This window comes from Kryptolebias marmoratus, linkage group LG12, assembly GCF_001649575.2.
Source record: "Kryptolebias marmoratus isolate JLee-2015 linkage group LG12, ASM164957v2, whole genome shotgun sequence".
Lineage (NCBI taxonomy): Eukaryota > Metazoa > Chordata > Actinopteri > Cyprinodontiformes > Rivulidae > Kryptolebias > Kryptolebias marmoratus.
Genome location: NC_051441.1, coordinates 3,162,635 through 3,178,755, shown reverse-complemented (window position 1 = coordinate 3,178,755; position 16,121 = coordinate 3,162,635). Strand labels below are relative to the sequence as shown.

General features: G+C 41.4%; 1 protein-coding gene across 3 annotated transcripts in view; it reads left to right on the top strand.

Moving 5' to 3' along the window:
• Positions 1–309: 309 nt before the first annotated feature.
• The window catches only part of setd1a (SET domain containing 1A, histone lysine methyltransferase), a 23,071-nt gene continuing 7,259 nt past the window's right edge, over positions 310–16,121 (top strand). The window contains exons 1-17 of one of the 3 annotated variants that reach the window (XM_017419412.3): positions 310–357; positions 1,431–1,575; positions 1,656–1,754; positions 2,493–2,763; positions 3,128–3,258; positions 3,614–3,867; positions 4,265–5,951; positions 6,786–7,769; positions 7,951–8,118; positions 8,414–8,498; positions 8,728–8,870; positions 9,173–9,215; positions 9,303–9,486; positions 9,615–9,658; positions 9,807–11,107; positions 12,207–12,561; positions 12,706–12,887. In XM_017419412.3, the coding sequence (XP_017274901.1) occupies positions 1,438–1,575; positions 1,656–1,754; positions 2,493–2,763; positions 3,128–3,258; positions 3,614–3,867; positions 4,265–5,951; positions 6,786–7,769; positions 7,951–8,118; positions 8,414–8,498; positions 8,728–8,870; positions 9,173–9,215; positions 9,303–9,486; positions 9,615–9,658; positions 9,807–11,107; positions 12,207–12,561; positions 12,706–12,887 (6,069 nt within the window). In that variant the 5' untranslated portion in view covers positions 310–357; positions 1,431–1,437. Of the gene's footprint in view, positions 466–1,430; positions 1,576–1,655; positions 1,755–2,492; positions 2,764–3,127; positions 3,259–3,613; positions 3,868–4,264; positions 5,952–6,785; positions 7,770–7,950; positions 8,119–8,413; positions 8,499–8,727; positions 8,871–9,172; positions 9,216–9,302; positions 9,487–9,614; positions 9,659–9,806; positions 11,108–12,206; positions 12,562–12,705; positions 12,888–16,121 lie in introns of all 3 variants that reach the window. The other 2 variants (XM_017419413.2, XM_017419411.2) reach the window with 2 other exon arrangements.

Genomic DNA, 16,121 nt, shown 5'->3' with positions numbered 1-16,121 from the left:
TTATTTGAAAAAACATTTTGATTCAAAGTAAAATTTATTTAAAAATTGTGTTAAGTCTAATTGTTTTGCATATGTTTTAACAGCTCGGTCTGTAGGGGGCGCTCTGGGGACCTTTCTAAAACTTGTAATAATACGAGCAGATTCAAGCATTTTATAGTCCAAATATGTGACTTTTGATTTTATAATGCAATTTATTTAATGAAAACTATTTTAGTTTGTTGTATTACATTTCGGTGTTTAATCATAATTTAATGACTTCAATATTTATTTTGTTAGGTCTCCGTGGTGACGAAAGTGCGGGTGAGAAACCGCAGGTTGTGTTAGCATACACTGATGGAGAGCAGGCGAGGCTTTCAGGTTGGTTACGCGATGGCCGCTCTCTCAACAATATCTGGATTTTAAAGAGAAAACAATGACTTCGTCGCTTGAGGAGGCTCGTTGCTGTCTCGACTAAATATCAGAATGGTAGCGGTATCGTTTTGGCTCGCCGGTTGTACTTTAATTCTGGGTCGGGGCGCTCTGTTTCTGTAGATTGACCCAGTGTTTTTCTTGATCGTCGCGCGGGCCTGGCTGTAGCTGCCTACACTGTAGCGGCGGGTTGCTACTTTCGGCTGAGCGCGTAGAAGGATCTTCAAGAGGTGGGGTCCGAATTTTGGTCAACCGAAGGCGAAACGACGAAGCAACGCCTCGAAAAGATGCGCGTAACGTAAATGATGGTGGTAAATGCGATGCGTGGGGGGTGGGTGGAAGGTCGGCAAGATCAGAATGTAAACTAACTTGATCTTGCTAGTTAGCATTAGCCCAACGGTAGCGTCAACTTGCTCCGGCTAAAACGAGAAGACAACTAATTTTTTATGTCTGTTAACGTTATCCTAGACAATAACAGCTTATAACGCTGGTCTTGAGAATCGTCTTCGAAACGCGAATCAGCTGCATTCGGTATGCATTTCCTCCCGACGCAAACGGACGCAGTTTATTTAGATTTTGTGTGTGCATTTTTAGCTTTTGGCTAGCAGCAGGTTGCTAGCTGAACGATTTGATCAGTGAGTGACGTAACGGTAGTCATTGTTTTGACAGCAGGCAACAGCTTAACGGAGACCGACACTACATTAATAAAACGCTAAAATTATATTTTTCCTTAAATTTCATAATTTGTCATCACCACGGAGTATGTTCGAAAGTTAATTCGCTGCCCAATGATGTGACGCAGCGTATCTTTTCGTTACGTTTCCCTTATTTATGGCTACTGCCAGCCTCCGAGATTCATTAATCAGTAAATAATAATGCTCAAATGTCGTCATTTCGTTTGCACTTACTACTAATTCGTTAAGCTACCCTAATAGTTGTTTTAGTCTGTCATGATTTTTGTTTTTAACTGCAGTTCCTGCATTAATGGTAATAATTGTTTCCTTTTTTTTTAAAATGCTCAGTTGTAGGATGGATCCAGACAGTGGGACAGAAACACAAAAGGCTGTCAGTTTGCAGTGGAAAAGCTACAAACTTGTCCAGGACCCAGCCATTAGGAGGGTTACACAGAAAATCTACAGATACGATGGAGTGCATTTCAGTGTGCCAGTGAGTCCAGTTTTTCCTTTACAGCGCGCATGTTCCCTCAGCATGTATTTCTGACATGCAACCTGTGTGTTTTATTCCAGGACTCTGGATTTCCTCCTGTGGGAGAACTCCGAGATCCTCGTCCCCGAAGACTATGGTCCAGGTATACTGAACTGTCCCTACCAGTGCCAAAATTTAAGGTGAGCACAGCTGGTCGCTACTTATTCTATTAGTTGATTTGAAAGAGCTGATTTAATAAAACACATTTTGACAGAACAGCAGTTACATTAAATGTGACCAATGAATTTCAGATTATATTCAACACCCTATGTCCTCTATTATTTACTAATAAAACTGTCTTGTATGAAATACAGCTTCATTTTAAAATAATCACTCCCGGGTACACAGTCACATCTAATTTAAACTGATTTTTCAAATTTTGTGGGTGTAAAGAAAATTTGCAACAGAAGGAATTAGAAAATAATAAAATGTTTGATTTGTAAATAAAGTAAATCAGCAAAAACTAGAGATAAATCTTTACACTTCTTGCTGAATGATAGCGTAATGAAAGACAAGCTTCGAAGTGTGAATGTCATTAAAGTCCATCGCGACATAAACAAGAAATTTGTTCTAATAATGTAAACACAGACACAAGGTAATAGTTTATTCATTAAGAAATGGCAGGACTGCAAAGTGCTCATCAAGTTATTAGGTGAAGTACATTTTAAAAGACTTGTTTAGCTTTTGTTCAGTTAAATTAATAGTAATATACATTTTATTATGTTGGCCTGCCACAGATTCAGCGTTCTCCATAAACAGAAACGTAAAGTTATTATCTTACATGATGGTTTTGTGAAAGTTGTAATGTCTTTGTGATGCTGGGGGGGTGGATTTGACTGCATCTTTTTTATCTGACCGTGTTATTTTTTTCTCCACAGCTTGATGAATTCTATGTGGGTCCCATACCTCTTAAAGAGGTAACCTTTGCTAGACTCAATGACAACATCAAGGAGCCCTTCTTGGCGGAAATGTGTGCCAAGTTTGGTGAAGTGGAGGAAATGGAAATCCTGTTTCATCCCAAAACCAGAAAGCACTTGGGTCTGGCCAGGGTGTTATTCACCAGCACCAGAGGAGCAAAGGACACAGTCAAGCAGCTGCACAATACCTCTGTCATGGGTAACATCATTCACGCTCAGCTGGATATAAAAGGTAATCTAAGACCTTTGAGGCATTTTTAATTGATTAAAACAAGTTGCTATATTTGTGTCTGAAATACAGCAGTTTTAACATTTAACTGGTATGCAAATGTGAAATATGAAAGACTTTGGTTTAAAATTATGTTTATGTCCATCAAAACATCCTTGAAATTGAAATAGTTGAAAACTATTACATGAAATTAAAACTAAAGATGTGACGCTTGTCCTAAACTGTGGAGGGAATAAATAGCAGCACAGTTGTGCTAATTGCACTCATGAAAGATTTGCAAAAGTAAATCATTTGTTCCTTTGCCCTAACTGCCTCTAAACCTAAACTAGAGTAATAAAACATTTATCTTTCTGTTTTTTTCTTCCAGGTCAACAAAGGCAGAAGTACTATGACCTGATAGTCAATGGGTCCTACACTCCTCAGACTGTGCCTCTGGGAGGGAAGGCTTTGGCAGAGAAGGTTCAGCCTCAGACTCCAACACAGCCGCAGCCGGACACAGTAGGATTTCTGTTTAAATGTCTCGGTTACCGGTCAGTTAGAGTTAACAATTAATACATATTAAAGTGGTTTAAAGGTGGTTTTTATTAGTGTTCTTATTTGTCACAATGTTTCTTACCAACAAAAATCGATTGTGACTAAACCAGTAAAACTAATAGTTTTACTTTAGGTCTGACTAAACATATTTATATAATTTTTTACTGCCAAGCCTTTTTCTGAACTGACAGGAATGATAAATTAGCATTCGTACCCAATCCAAGTCAGAGCTTTTTTGTGTAATGTGTTATGATGTGTGAAGAACTTAATACTTGCTTCAGTTTCCAAAGGTAAAATATAAATATTCTTCTTCTCATAGCAGTCAGAAATCAGGCGGAGGCTTTCCAGTGAGCTTGCAGTTTTGGCAGCAGGAGTCCAGGCCCTCACATCGGGAAACATCACGCCGTGTTCTGTTGATACCAGCTTCAGTGAGCAGCGTATGGACACCCCCCCCTCCTCCATAACTGGCCCATTCACCCCAAGCTCCTCTGCTTCATCTCAAGGTGGAGGAACACCTTACAGCTCCAGATCTGGGACTCCTTTCTCACAAGACTCAGGATACACCAGCAACAGGTCAGTTATGCTTAAAATTGAAAGATTTCTGATATATTGTTAAAAATAAAGTATTCTGTTGGTCTAGCTTTCATCTGTGTTTTGATTAAATTTAATTAGAGATTGGAACTTCATAGATTGGGTGGCTGGATGGTACAATGATGTCTGACGTCACAAGATTAAAATACAAATATTTTAATATTAGAATGTTTTGATCTAATAAGATCAATGTAGTTGTTATGTTGGGATTTATCTGGTAAAGCTGTAAAGAGGGAATTTGGGGGATTTATTCTCTTTAATATTGACTCAGCTGTCATTGCAATTGGAGGCACTATCTTCATCTCTGACTCGTAGTCAAGTGGTTCTGTAGGTCGGTCAGCTGAATAATAATTTATTTAATCTCCTCTCTTTCTTGCAGGCATACTGGCTTCAATACAGGCTCTTTGGGCAGTGGCTATCCTCCCCAAGACATGTTACCATCTTCCTCTTCATCTTCTGCAGTCTCATCCTCTGTTGGAGGATACAAAGTGTCTCGTTACCCTGATGAACAGGACCCATCAGTGTACCATCGCTGCCGCCCTGGATACCCCCCATCATACAGACCCAATGAGCCACCGTGCTATCCCCCTTACCCTAATCTTGGAGGACCTGGGCCACACATAGCGCATCACTCTGCAATGCCTCCCCCACCTATTTCCAACCAGTTTGATCATCCTCCAATGTCAGACAGGGAGAGGGACCGTGAAAGAGACTCAGGGGCCAGGTATGGGCCGGGGGGGATTGGTTCCAGAAGGTCATCTTATCATCACCAGCAGGACACAAACTCTTCTTCAAAGTATCATTCCCATCATTCCCACCACCATTCAGATCGCAGGGAAGACAGAGGTTACCGGCGGGACAGTCTGGGCTCCCGGTCAAGTGACCACAGCCACCAGAGACACCGGAACCACCACCATTCTCACAATCACCATGGCAGCACCAGTCGCAGGAGAAGCAGCCATGACCGAGACAGGGACCGAGACAGAGATCGAGACAGAGACCGAGACAGAGACAGTGATTACTCCAATAGTTCTGACCCCAGATACAATTCAAACTCATATCGCTCATCTTCTAACAGCATGTCTCCGCCTCCATCATCCTATTCTGCCTACTCCAAAGAACCTGCTCCAACCCCTCCTCAGGGATTGGACATTTCCACACGTCCGGGGGCCACAAGCCTTGCAGAGAGAGGTTCTCTGCCCTCAGCGGGTTCTGACAAAGACTACCATGCTGATCATCACAGCGCTCTGCCTCCACCTCCCCCTCCTCCACCACCACCACTCCCTCCAGCTTCTGTTATTGCGGCAGCTGTAGCTGAGACTTTAGGAACTCAGGACTTCAACCAGGACAGTCCTGCCCACGAAGACCAGTGGACAAAGCCCAAACGCCATCCCAGCACTCCACCTGCCCCACCTAAGACACCCCCTCCTTCTTCTCCCATTCACCCGACCATCACCTCCTCCTCTAACTCTCCTTCCTCAGCCTCCCTTCCTCACCATCTTTCTTCTTCTTCCAACTCCCCACCGCCTCCTCACCGGGACTCGTCCCCCGAGCCTGATTCTACAAACGAGAGTTTACCGTTCGTCTACCACAGTAGCAGCCTGGATTCTCGTATTGAGATGCTCTTAAAAGAGCAGAAAGCTAAATTTTCTTTCCTTGCCTCGGACGAGGAAGATGAGGAAGACAGGAAAGAAGAGAAGCAGAGGGGCAGGGGTGGAGATGAAGCAAATCGAAGAGGTGGGGCTGGTGATGTAACAGGGGAGCAGGAACATATGAGAGACAATGGCGAGAAGGACCACAGGAAGAAAGAGGAAAGAGACAGAGAGGGCCACAGAGGAAGGAAACGAGGAAAAGGTGGAGAGGGTAGAAAGAGTCCGACTGTCCTTACAGCAGCCATACAGCCCTCCTCCACCTTTTCTCCTCTCGTCCTTCCTCCAGAAGAACCCCAACCCCAGGTTAGCCTCGGTGGGACTGGAACGTCACAGCAAGAGTCGTCTCAGACTAGTTCTGTCGATGCAGAGAGCAGGACAGGAGCACACACACCACCCTTTAATGGACAGAGTCAGGTAGGAGAAGTGTTTTCTTCACACTAAAACAAATGGATCATCAGTGGACACAGCTGTGTCAATAAAGATTCAGATTTCAATTTATATCAAATTAATAAAGTGGGTGGGGGGATTGGTTTAAAAAAAAACCAGCTGCAATCATCCGTCTTATATTTTTCTTGCCCCAGCTATTATTGTTGCTCTTACTGCACTTCATGATGGACACAAGTCCCACAAGTTTGCTGCCATCGATGGAAAATAAAATCTAGATTGATATTAAATTAGAAATTGACTGATTATTCATCTGATTGATTTTAATTGGTTAATATCAGTAATGCCTACTTAATCAATTATCAAGTAGAAAAAGGACGATGCAGCGGCAGCTCACTGTAGCTCACTTTTATTTATTTTTTAAGCACGAATGCTATTCTATTTTTTTTAAGTGTACAAATTGTAAAGGTTACTAAACATAATTTGTTTAGGTTATGAAAAATATGTATTGACCAATATTTTAAAGAACTGGTGTTGTATATCAATCACCAGCAGCCATAATTTCTGAATTTTTTATTTTTTTATAGTATTGCCTTTTTGTGAACATGATGTTAAAACAGCCATGTGAATAATACAAACTTAAGTCTTTTTTTTACCAAAGAAATATAAGTTAATGGCTGGTCAGCATCTTTAGTGCACATGAATTGGTAACAAATTTGTTGAACTTTTTAAGTATTTTGTCTTGTTTCTGTTACTGTATGTTACCGTGGAAGTGAGTTTTCTAAATGTGGTGATCCATATGGAATGTGCACAAACACATGAGTGGTTTCCTGACTTAAAACCATAATCGCTCTGTTTTGTCAGGCCTCCCCTCATTCTTCTGGGGAAGACATGGAGATCTCGGACGAGGAGGAGGAGACAGCAGCTATAACAACAGTGACGGCCCATCAACCATCAGTCACCTCAGGATCCTCACCTTCCTCCTCTCAAGCTGCATTAACGCAGACAGCAGACCCCTCATCCTCCCCTGCACCCATTTCTGACTCTTCACAGCACTTTGGCACTTCCATGCACCCCCAGATACCTTCCTACCCCCCTCATTTACCTCCTCCTCCTCCCCCTGGTTACTCCCTTCAGCCCCCACCTCCGCCAGGGATTCCTCCTCTTCCTCACATGGAGCTGCACCCTGAGTATCCTCCTCCGATGCCCCATGTCATGTATGATTATGCCACTTCAATGGAGTTGATGAACCAGTACAGTGGGGGAACTCCTATGTCCTTTCAGATGCAGACTCACATGCTAAGTCGCTTGCAGCAGATGCGTATGTCTTCATCCAATGGCACCCCAGGCCCTGGTGAGGCTGCCACTGCAGATTACACATCCTATCATCTTCACTCAATGCCCCCACCTCACCACACCTACATGGACCAAGAAGGCAGTGGGGCCGGTGCTCATTATGACCAGGACCACAGGTACATGCCCCCCCATATGTCCTACCCCTACCACGATCCCCACAGTAGTCAGATACCACCCCCTCCACACCATAGCATACCTCCTCCCCACACTGGCTGGCCTCCACACGTCTTACCTCCACACTACCAGTCTTACATGCCCCCACCTGGTTACGGCACCTTGCTGACCGGGGATGAAAACGAGTACAGAGCTCCTGGGGAGCAGATGCCCATGTTGGCCGAGAATCCACACGAGGCAACGGTACAGATGGTCCTGGCTGCTCTGATTCAGGAAATGAAGAACATCATGCAGAGAGACCTGAACCGGAAAATGGTGGAAAATGTAGCTTTTGCCACTTTTGATGAGTGGTGGGACAGGAAGGAGACCAAGGCCAAGGTGAAGGGTTGTCTTTTTATGTGCTTTTATTAAAGATAATGTAATTATAGCTGTCTTATATGTAGCCTAACTCATGTTAGTTTGTTTTAATTTGTCTTGTAGTTTTCACCAATTTAAAGTAAACTACTGAAGAAAGACTCTTGTTACTATTTTTAATGGGAAGTGATTTCTTCCTTTTTAGCCTTTCCAGACAATGGTAAGAGGAGTGTCTGCTTTACGGGATGATGAGAAAAAAGAGGAAAAGGTTAACCGTCCGCGGGAGCCTCTCACTGCTCTCGTGGATTGGGCCAAGAGTGGCGGCGTGGAGGGCTTTGCTCTCCGTGGAGCGCTTCGGTTACCTTCCTTCAAGGTAAACAAGTCGCAGATTCCCAAAGTTTGAGTTTCGTGTCTGTTTTACAAATCACAAAACGTTGACATTTTTCACTTTCTCTTAGGTTAGGGTGAATTAAGACTTGTTAGAGAAGATTGTGTTATATCTAGATTAAAATTTGATTTAATGCTGGAGCTAATATAAACATATTTTTTAAAATTTTGTCTTACATTTTGCTTGGTGTTGACGGATTGTGGTGTTAGTTTATGATACCTCAAAGATTGGATTACATTATTGGATAATTTTATTGATTTAAAAAAATCTGTTTGTGCAGGTGAAAAGGAAAGAACCTCAGGAGCTTGAACAGGTGGACATGAAGAGGCCTCGGCCATCAACTCCACCAGATGAAGACGATGAAGGTTGGTTTGGTTGAGATTAAAACCTTTTTAAAAGCGCTTACACTTAATTAGTATTTTATGCATTTATCTGCTTGTGCTGCCTGTTTCACACACTTAAATTATTTAATACTTAGGTTTATAGGTTTTTTTGTAGGGTTTTGTTTTAACCACGGTGATTTTTAAGTGTTACTTGTTTTTCTTAATTCTCCTGAATTTATTCTTCTGAATAAAGTTGAGTGTGTGATTCCAGCTGCAGATGGTAGGATACCAGAAGCGGACCGGCGAGGAGCTGAACGCGACAAACAGAGGAGGAAGAAGAAGCCAAGAGGTCGGAAACCTTGGGAGCTCGACAGCGAGGGAGAGGAAACCTCTGATGGTTCCTCGACTGAAAAGGTGCCTAACTTCTTTCTCTCGTTTGTGTTTTTTCTCTTCACTTATGTTTTGGTTTTAAAACAAACAACAATTAATGTTTTAAACTAGTTTGGTGTACTATGAGCTGACTGTAATTTATTACTGCGTCCAGGGAAATCTTGGAAATACTTTTTTGAAAATTATTTATAGGATTAACAGTCTTAAGCAAAATGTCTGATTTTTGTGTCTCGGTATTAAACATTCAGGAGTTTAATATAAATAACAGTTATAATTTGTAGCTAGATGGCAGCATTTCACTGATTTTTGTTGTTTTCTTTTTGTAGGAGGAGGATGAGCAGGAAGAAGAGAGCGAGAAGGAGTCTGATGGTAAAGTACAACCAGTAATCCAGTGGTGTTGTATTTCTGTTTACTATCCAGTCATTAGTCAGATAACGTGTGTGTCTCTGTCTTCAGATGATGGCCTCAGTAGTGACAGTGACAATGAGAGCCTCTCTTCATCCTCCGAAGGCTCTTCTTCTTCAGGGTCCTCTTCATCATCTTCTGAGGATGAGGAGGAGGGAGAGCAAGCTGAAAGTGCAGGGCCAGACTCCATGGATGAGTCAACCATGGATAGCACAACTGAGAAAGAAGATGACAGGTATATTTTATTTTTTGACAAATCGGTGCTCATTTTTGAACATGGCCTCTGGAGTCATAATTATATGTTTCATTACGTTATTTTTAATGGTCTTAATCTGTGGCAACATTATGTTCTGTTTATTTCAGGGAACATATTGCAGCTGCCGTTTCAAAGGCGGACATCAAAAAAGGTTTGAAGTCCTTATCTACATTAACTAAATGCAGTTTCATGTTTTTTTAATTTACTTGGTTCACACACTATTTTTCAAATGAATACAAAAGGTTCAGTGCACTGTGTTTATTTTAGATCAGTTTGTCAGACCTGTCTTCTTCCCTCAGGTGTTACAAAGGACGTTAAGACAGAGATGCCAGCAGCACCGAGCAAGCATCTTCCATCTCCACCGTGCCCCCGCCCTTCATCCCCTAATGTTTTCGTGCCCCCTCTCAAGAAACGCAGAAAGACAGTTTCATTCTCCACAGATGAGAACGATAGCAAAACGCAGCTGCCAACTGCTCCCCTGTCACCACCTTCGTTACAAGCTGCAGGTGAACCTTCCCTCCCCTCCACCAAGCCTCCAGACTCGCCTGTCACTGCTGCACCACCCCCCTCAAGTCGTCCCAGTCAAGGAATTCAGCTTCTCCCCTTCGCCTCAAAACCAGGAGAAGGCAATGCCCTCATTGTTCCCCCACCTGGAAGACTCCAAGGTTCTGAGGAGGTTAAAAAGGGACCTCTTGTTTCCTCCCAGTCCCCTCCCGTCAAATCCCCTGGAAAACGAGGGGCAGGCAAAGACTCTCCGAAATCTTCCATCGCTCCTATTCGGGTTTGCCGCACTGTGCAGAACCTGCCACTGGACCATGCTTCTATGTGTAGGATGGCCTTTGAGGAGGTCCCTCCACCAGTACCCGTCAACAAACGGTCCAGGGGCAGACCTCGGACATCGAGCATTTCTGCTTCTTCGTGTCACTCCCTCAGAGAGGATGATGAGGATGAGATAGAGAGTGAGCAGAGGTTGAGGCTCAGAGAGCAGGTGGGAGCATCCAGTCTCCTGCAGCTGGCCTCTGCATCAACAACCGACCTGTCTGTGTTAGCTGACATAGCCTTAAAAATGGACCCTGATGCTGGGGACTCTGAGGAGACAGAGACATCTGACGAGGCAGAGGAGCAGAAGATGGAAGGACATCTCTTCTCCCAAGAATCTTTGGCTTTGGTAATTAGTCCAGAAGGTGTTATTGTTCTACTGGAGCACAACTACTGCAAACCTCCTGTGCTCGTAGCCCCATCCAGCACCAAAAAGACTTCCTCCAGACAAGATTCTTCTATCGTACTCTCAACAGACCTCAATTCTATTTCTGGGGTGCTGGAGGCACCAGAGGAGGTTATTGGAGAGGCAATACCGTCCAGGCTCGATACTGGAGAGTACTTGTCTGCAGTGGGCGAGTTGTGTGATTCTGATGATCTGAGCCAGGTGGCAGCTACAGCTCCATCACCAAAGAAGAAGAATCACCTCGGAAGAGGTTACGAACTTGAACACAATAAGGGTGAAAAGAGAAAGAGAAAAGACAAGGAAAACCTTGAGCCTCATTACACAAAAAAACAGAAAGAACTACCAGGCAAGAAGCAGAGCAAGCGGAAACTAGAGGTGGGTGGTTTCCTGTAGATGTAGACAAATGTGTTAACCATAAATGTTGCATCATAACCTGCAATCTGTCACCATGTTTTCTAGAATAAGATTGGTGTTACTTTTTAAAAAAGTCTATAGTTAGCTTTACGTAATAGTGGCATGTGGTCTTGTGATATGTTTTGGTAATATACAAGGTACAGAAAGTGTAGGCTATATCTCAATGTAACTTACATTTGGAGCAGGGGTGGGCAATCCTGGTCCTCGAGGGCCACCATTCTGCATGTTTTACTTGTTTCCTGCTCCGACACACCTAGTTTGGATCAGTGGGTGATTAACAGGCTTCTGCAGAACATGAAGAGGTGATTTAACCTCTGAATCAGGTGTGTTGGAGCAGAGGAACAAGTAAAACATGCAGGATGGTGGCCCTCGAGGACCAGGATTGCCCACCCCTGATTTAGAGTATAATTGTACTAACAATTAAAAAACCCTGGCTTGGGTTATATAGCCTTATGTGGATAGATGTTTATTTCAGAAATATGTTTGTTTATGTACGGTTGCTAGAGGAAAGTTTTAAGAGGTGTAAGCTTTAGAAGCTCTCTACAATAACATTGATTCAGTCAACATAGATTAATCAAAGTTGTCAGACTTACAGCCAGTTGCTTCGCCTCAGGCCTTACCAGAAAGGGCTTGTGTACTTCTTGTTACTGACTGACAGTGTTATTTTTAGCTTAGAAACAATTTAAAATAAATACATCAATACAGACACACATTAGGTGAGGCTGTGGCTTTTTTTATTTTTATTTTTTTATTTTCTTACTATCTAGCTGTTATAAAACAGTACATTTGACTCTTTCTCAGGAACAGTTTGACATAAACTGAAGTTATAGCTTAGCAAAAGTCCAAATCTTGCTCAAATGCATATATTTTTGGGATTATTTATATTTATGAGTAAATTAATTTGACCATTGGCTTTTGATGTAGTTAATAACCAGTGAACTGAAACCATTCACTTCCTGTGTGACCTCCTGTATGACCATGTTTGTGTCATGATTCGTTTAAGTAAATCCTAAATTGACCAGGTACCTGCAACATTTGTGTGAATTTTGTTTCCCCACAGGATTCAGACTTGGAGGAGGATGTGGACGTGGAGGAGTTGGAGTCTGGGGAGCTCTCCAGCTCGGACACTGAGAATGATGTGGTAGAAGAAGTGAGGAAGAGCGAGCGTCTCTTCCTGCAGGAGGCAGGGGTAACACTGTCCCAGCGTGGGCTCAAGCCCATTCCAGCACCTGAGCCACTACCTGTAAAATTTGACAACCGCAGTGAATTTGAGCAGATGACCATTCTGTATGACATCTGGAATGCTGGTCTGGATGGTGAAGATTTGACATACCTGAAGAAGACCTATGAGAAGCTGTTACAGGACGACCACAGCTCTGATTGGCTCAATGACACTCACTGGGTCAATCACACAGATATCCTTTCAAAAACTGATTTATGTCCCTACATTTGTTGCTAACTTGTGCTAATATCTGTGACTAGTTACTAGGGTATGCTGGAAGTAGTTTATGTATCGATACATTTTTGATCTAGCTTTGTCCTTGACTCATAAGCTGCACTAACCAATTTGCCGAACCCTCGTCATAAAAAGAAGAACGCAGGTGGACAGCTTCGGGAGCACGTGACTGGATGCGCCAGGAGTGAGGGCTACTACGCCATCAGCCGCAAGGAGAAGGACGTCTACCTCGATCTGGATCTACCTGAGCAGGTCATTCGAGAAGTGGAGAACGTCGACAGCTCGGTAAGTAAACTGTTGCTTTCTTGATAAAAAACATACCTGCCAACATTTGCTGCTGCTGATGAGGGACACCTTTACGTAGCGAGTACCGGCGATCCTGGAGGAGGTAGAAATCTACTCAAAACTGCGTTTTCCAGCCATATGAAGAGCATTTTACTAAATTTTAGATTAATAAAACAACTTAAAATCAGTGGTATTTTATATTGAACTCAATCTGAGATCATGTTTAAAATTGTATTACCCTCATTTTGCTTTGTATTTTACACACTGAGCACCATGAGTTTGTCTTGACTGCATTCTGCTGTACTTTTATCACAAAATACACCTTTGCTCCATAAAACCTTAATTAGTAACACAGCTAACTCCCCTGAGAGATCTGCTGGGGAGGTGAAACAGAACAAGTAGACACACATAAAAAACAGAAAATACAACAAACCCCAGCTTCAGGATCAGTTCTCCCAACACGTTTTGTATTTAATTGATACCTTAAGCTTGACGTGCTGCAGCCATGAGAAAATTCCTTTAGTTACAGTTTACGTCACGCTGTCCTCTGGATTTTATTTTTATTTTTCAACATCTCGCCCAAACAATCAAATCAGAGCGATCTTCTCGCCCAAACAATCAAATCAGAGCGATCTTCTCGTCATCTGTTGCTCTGTTGCATCTGTTGTTACCAAACAGTTTAGTCTCTGGGCGGCTGACAAAACAACTTCAAAAAATCAAACAACAGGTGAGCCAAGCCAGGACTTGTCAGATGCGGGACATTTAAGTGTCCCGCCCAAATGTCCCAATAATGGGGACAAATTCTGGGACTGTCGCATCCAAATTGAGACGGTTAGCAGTTCCAATACAAATACAAATTGGACTTTTCAGTTTCACTTTTTTTTTGCCCAGTGTTTTTGGTATTTCCATAACAATTTACACTTCTGTTTGTCAGGAATCACTTCTGTGTTCCTTTAAATAACTTAAAATATTTTACAAACGTGAACATATGGAGACATTTTTGGACCATCATTCTCAAAATACTACTTTAAAACCTCGTTAAGCTTCAGTAACTACATGGTTGTGTTTTTCTATAAGAGTGTCAGATCAGTGTGATAGGACTGGTTTGTGGAGAATAGTTCGAGCTGGAGGTGCAGTTTTACTCTTTGAGACGATCAGAACTCACTGAATCACGTCTGTGATGAGATTTAGCTCCTTTTGTTTTATATGAGGGGTTTACTGTGTGGGAAGTGGAAGCAGTGTTTATCTTGTGTCTGTATTTACATCTAAACTGGCTCACAAACAATCCTCAGGAGGTTAACTGATTAAAGAATGTGATTATTATTAAAAATCATACTGGATGGAACTTCTAAAGAGTCGAATCAGCAGGAGAATAAACTATTTGGTTCAGTAGAACTAGTCATACAAAAGCCAGACGCTTGTAGGCAGTTTAATGGTAAAGTATTGTTTAAAGGTGTTTTTTTTTAAAGATTAGATTTATACACGAGGTGTAGATAAACGCCACCTTTTCCATCTGTTTTACTAGAAGTAGTAAAATATTTTGGTTGGTTTTGATGACAGGCTGTAGAACAGATGACCAACAAATGTTCAGATACTTTTAAAGAATTTTAAACATTTTTGTGGTTATTTCCAGGAAAGCTGAACCAAATTTTCATGACTAATGTTTCAGCATTAGTTTGTGTCACACTTTTTTGTCTTTAAAGCTTTGAAAGTGTCGCCACTTTCTGCTCCGTTTGGATGTCGTTTAAAAGATACTGACCCCTTATTTTAGAAAATCCTTCCCCCTAAATTCACCTTATTCCCAATGAGCTGTGATCAAAATACTGAGATCCTTTTAAGACGAGTTTATTTTATGTCTGGTGAAAATTTTTAAATGTTCACATCTGGAATTAAAACGTTACTCTGTATTTATTTACATGACATTTTATTTAATTAAACATACCCTGAGTCACAGTCAGCTTTAACCTTAACAACAAATTGTTTTTGTAAAAGTCACAGGAATTAAAACTTTTAATCTGACTCAAACATTCTGAGTAAAGTCGCTCAGACTGAAGTGTTTAAAGTGTTTTACTCGCTTACTGTGTTCAGAAGTTAGCCCCCAAAAAACAGATTTATTTAATTAAAGATGATTAATTTAATTTGCCCACAATGTTTTGGTTTAAAAATGATTTCAGTGCTTCAGACAGACAGTTTAAACAGAAAGTCTGAAAGAAACTGTTCAGAGGAGACTAACTGTTTATTATCATGATTTGAAGAGCCTTTTATTAACTTAAACCACCCGTTTAAAATAGAAATAAAAACCAAAGTTTAAAATTTAAACACTGTTTAAATTCATCTTCCTAAAAACTGTTTAATAGATTCTTATTTTGGCCTCTGAGGAAACTTGGCTTATTTGTGAATTATTGCCTTTAGTTTCATTTTATTTCAAGTTAAGTCTTTGTGTGATTTGAAATTTATATTTTAAGCTCTAACGTTTCACCAGCCGTGACAAATCGAAGGATGTAAAACCTTTCCCAAGGTCAGGAAGTCAAAAACCTGTTTTACATCATTTCTGAATGACATGACAGAATATTTCAACAGCCGGACGTCACATTTCCTCTGAACAGGTGTGTTTCGTAAGCTGCTAAAACCGAGTTTAATCATTTTCTGATTAAAGATAAATGAAGTTTGAGTCAGAAAGGCATGTGATGTCATTTCTGGAAGCTTCTTTTATCTTAAGCTTAAATTTTATCTTGGGATTTGCTCATTTGTTGTAATATTCTCATATTTTTTATCCTACATATGAATCATTTTTGCACCTCACGTGTATTTGAATCCTAATTTTATAACTTACTGGGCAACTTTCTCTTCCCTTTTCCAATATTAGCAGTAAAATGTTTTCCACAGCCGCACACTGTGACACACTTGGATTGTTTTTTCCATCATGGATCCAGTGTTGAGTCAGTTGTTTTTCACACAGCCTGGTTGTTAGGAAACGTTTTATCATGTGAACAGTTTAGTTTTTGCTTTGTCTGGTGTCCCTGCAGCAGAGCAGGAAGATGGTTTTGTTGCCATGGAAAGTTTTGCCAGCATTGTCTGAGTTGACTCATCACCATCATGTAAAACATGTTCTTCTACGTGTACAGGTGCTGGTCATAAAATTAGAATATCATGAAAAAGTAGATTGATTTCAGTAATTCCATTTAAAAAGTGAAACTTGTATATTATATTCATACATTACATACAAACTCATAT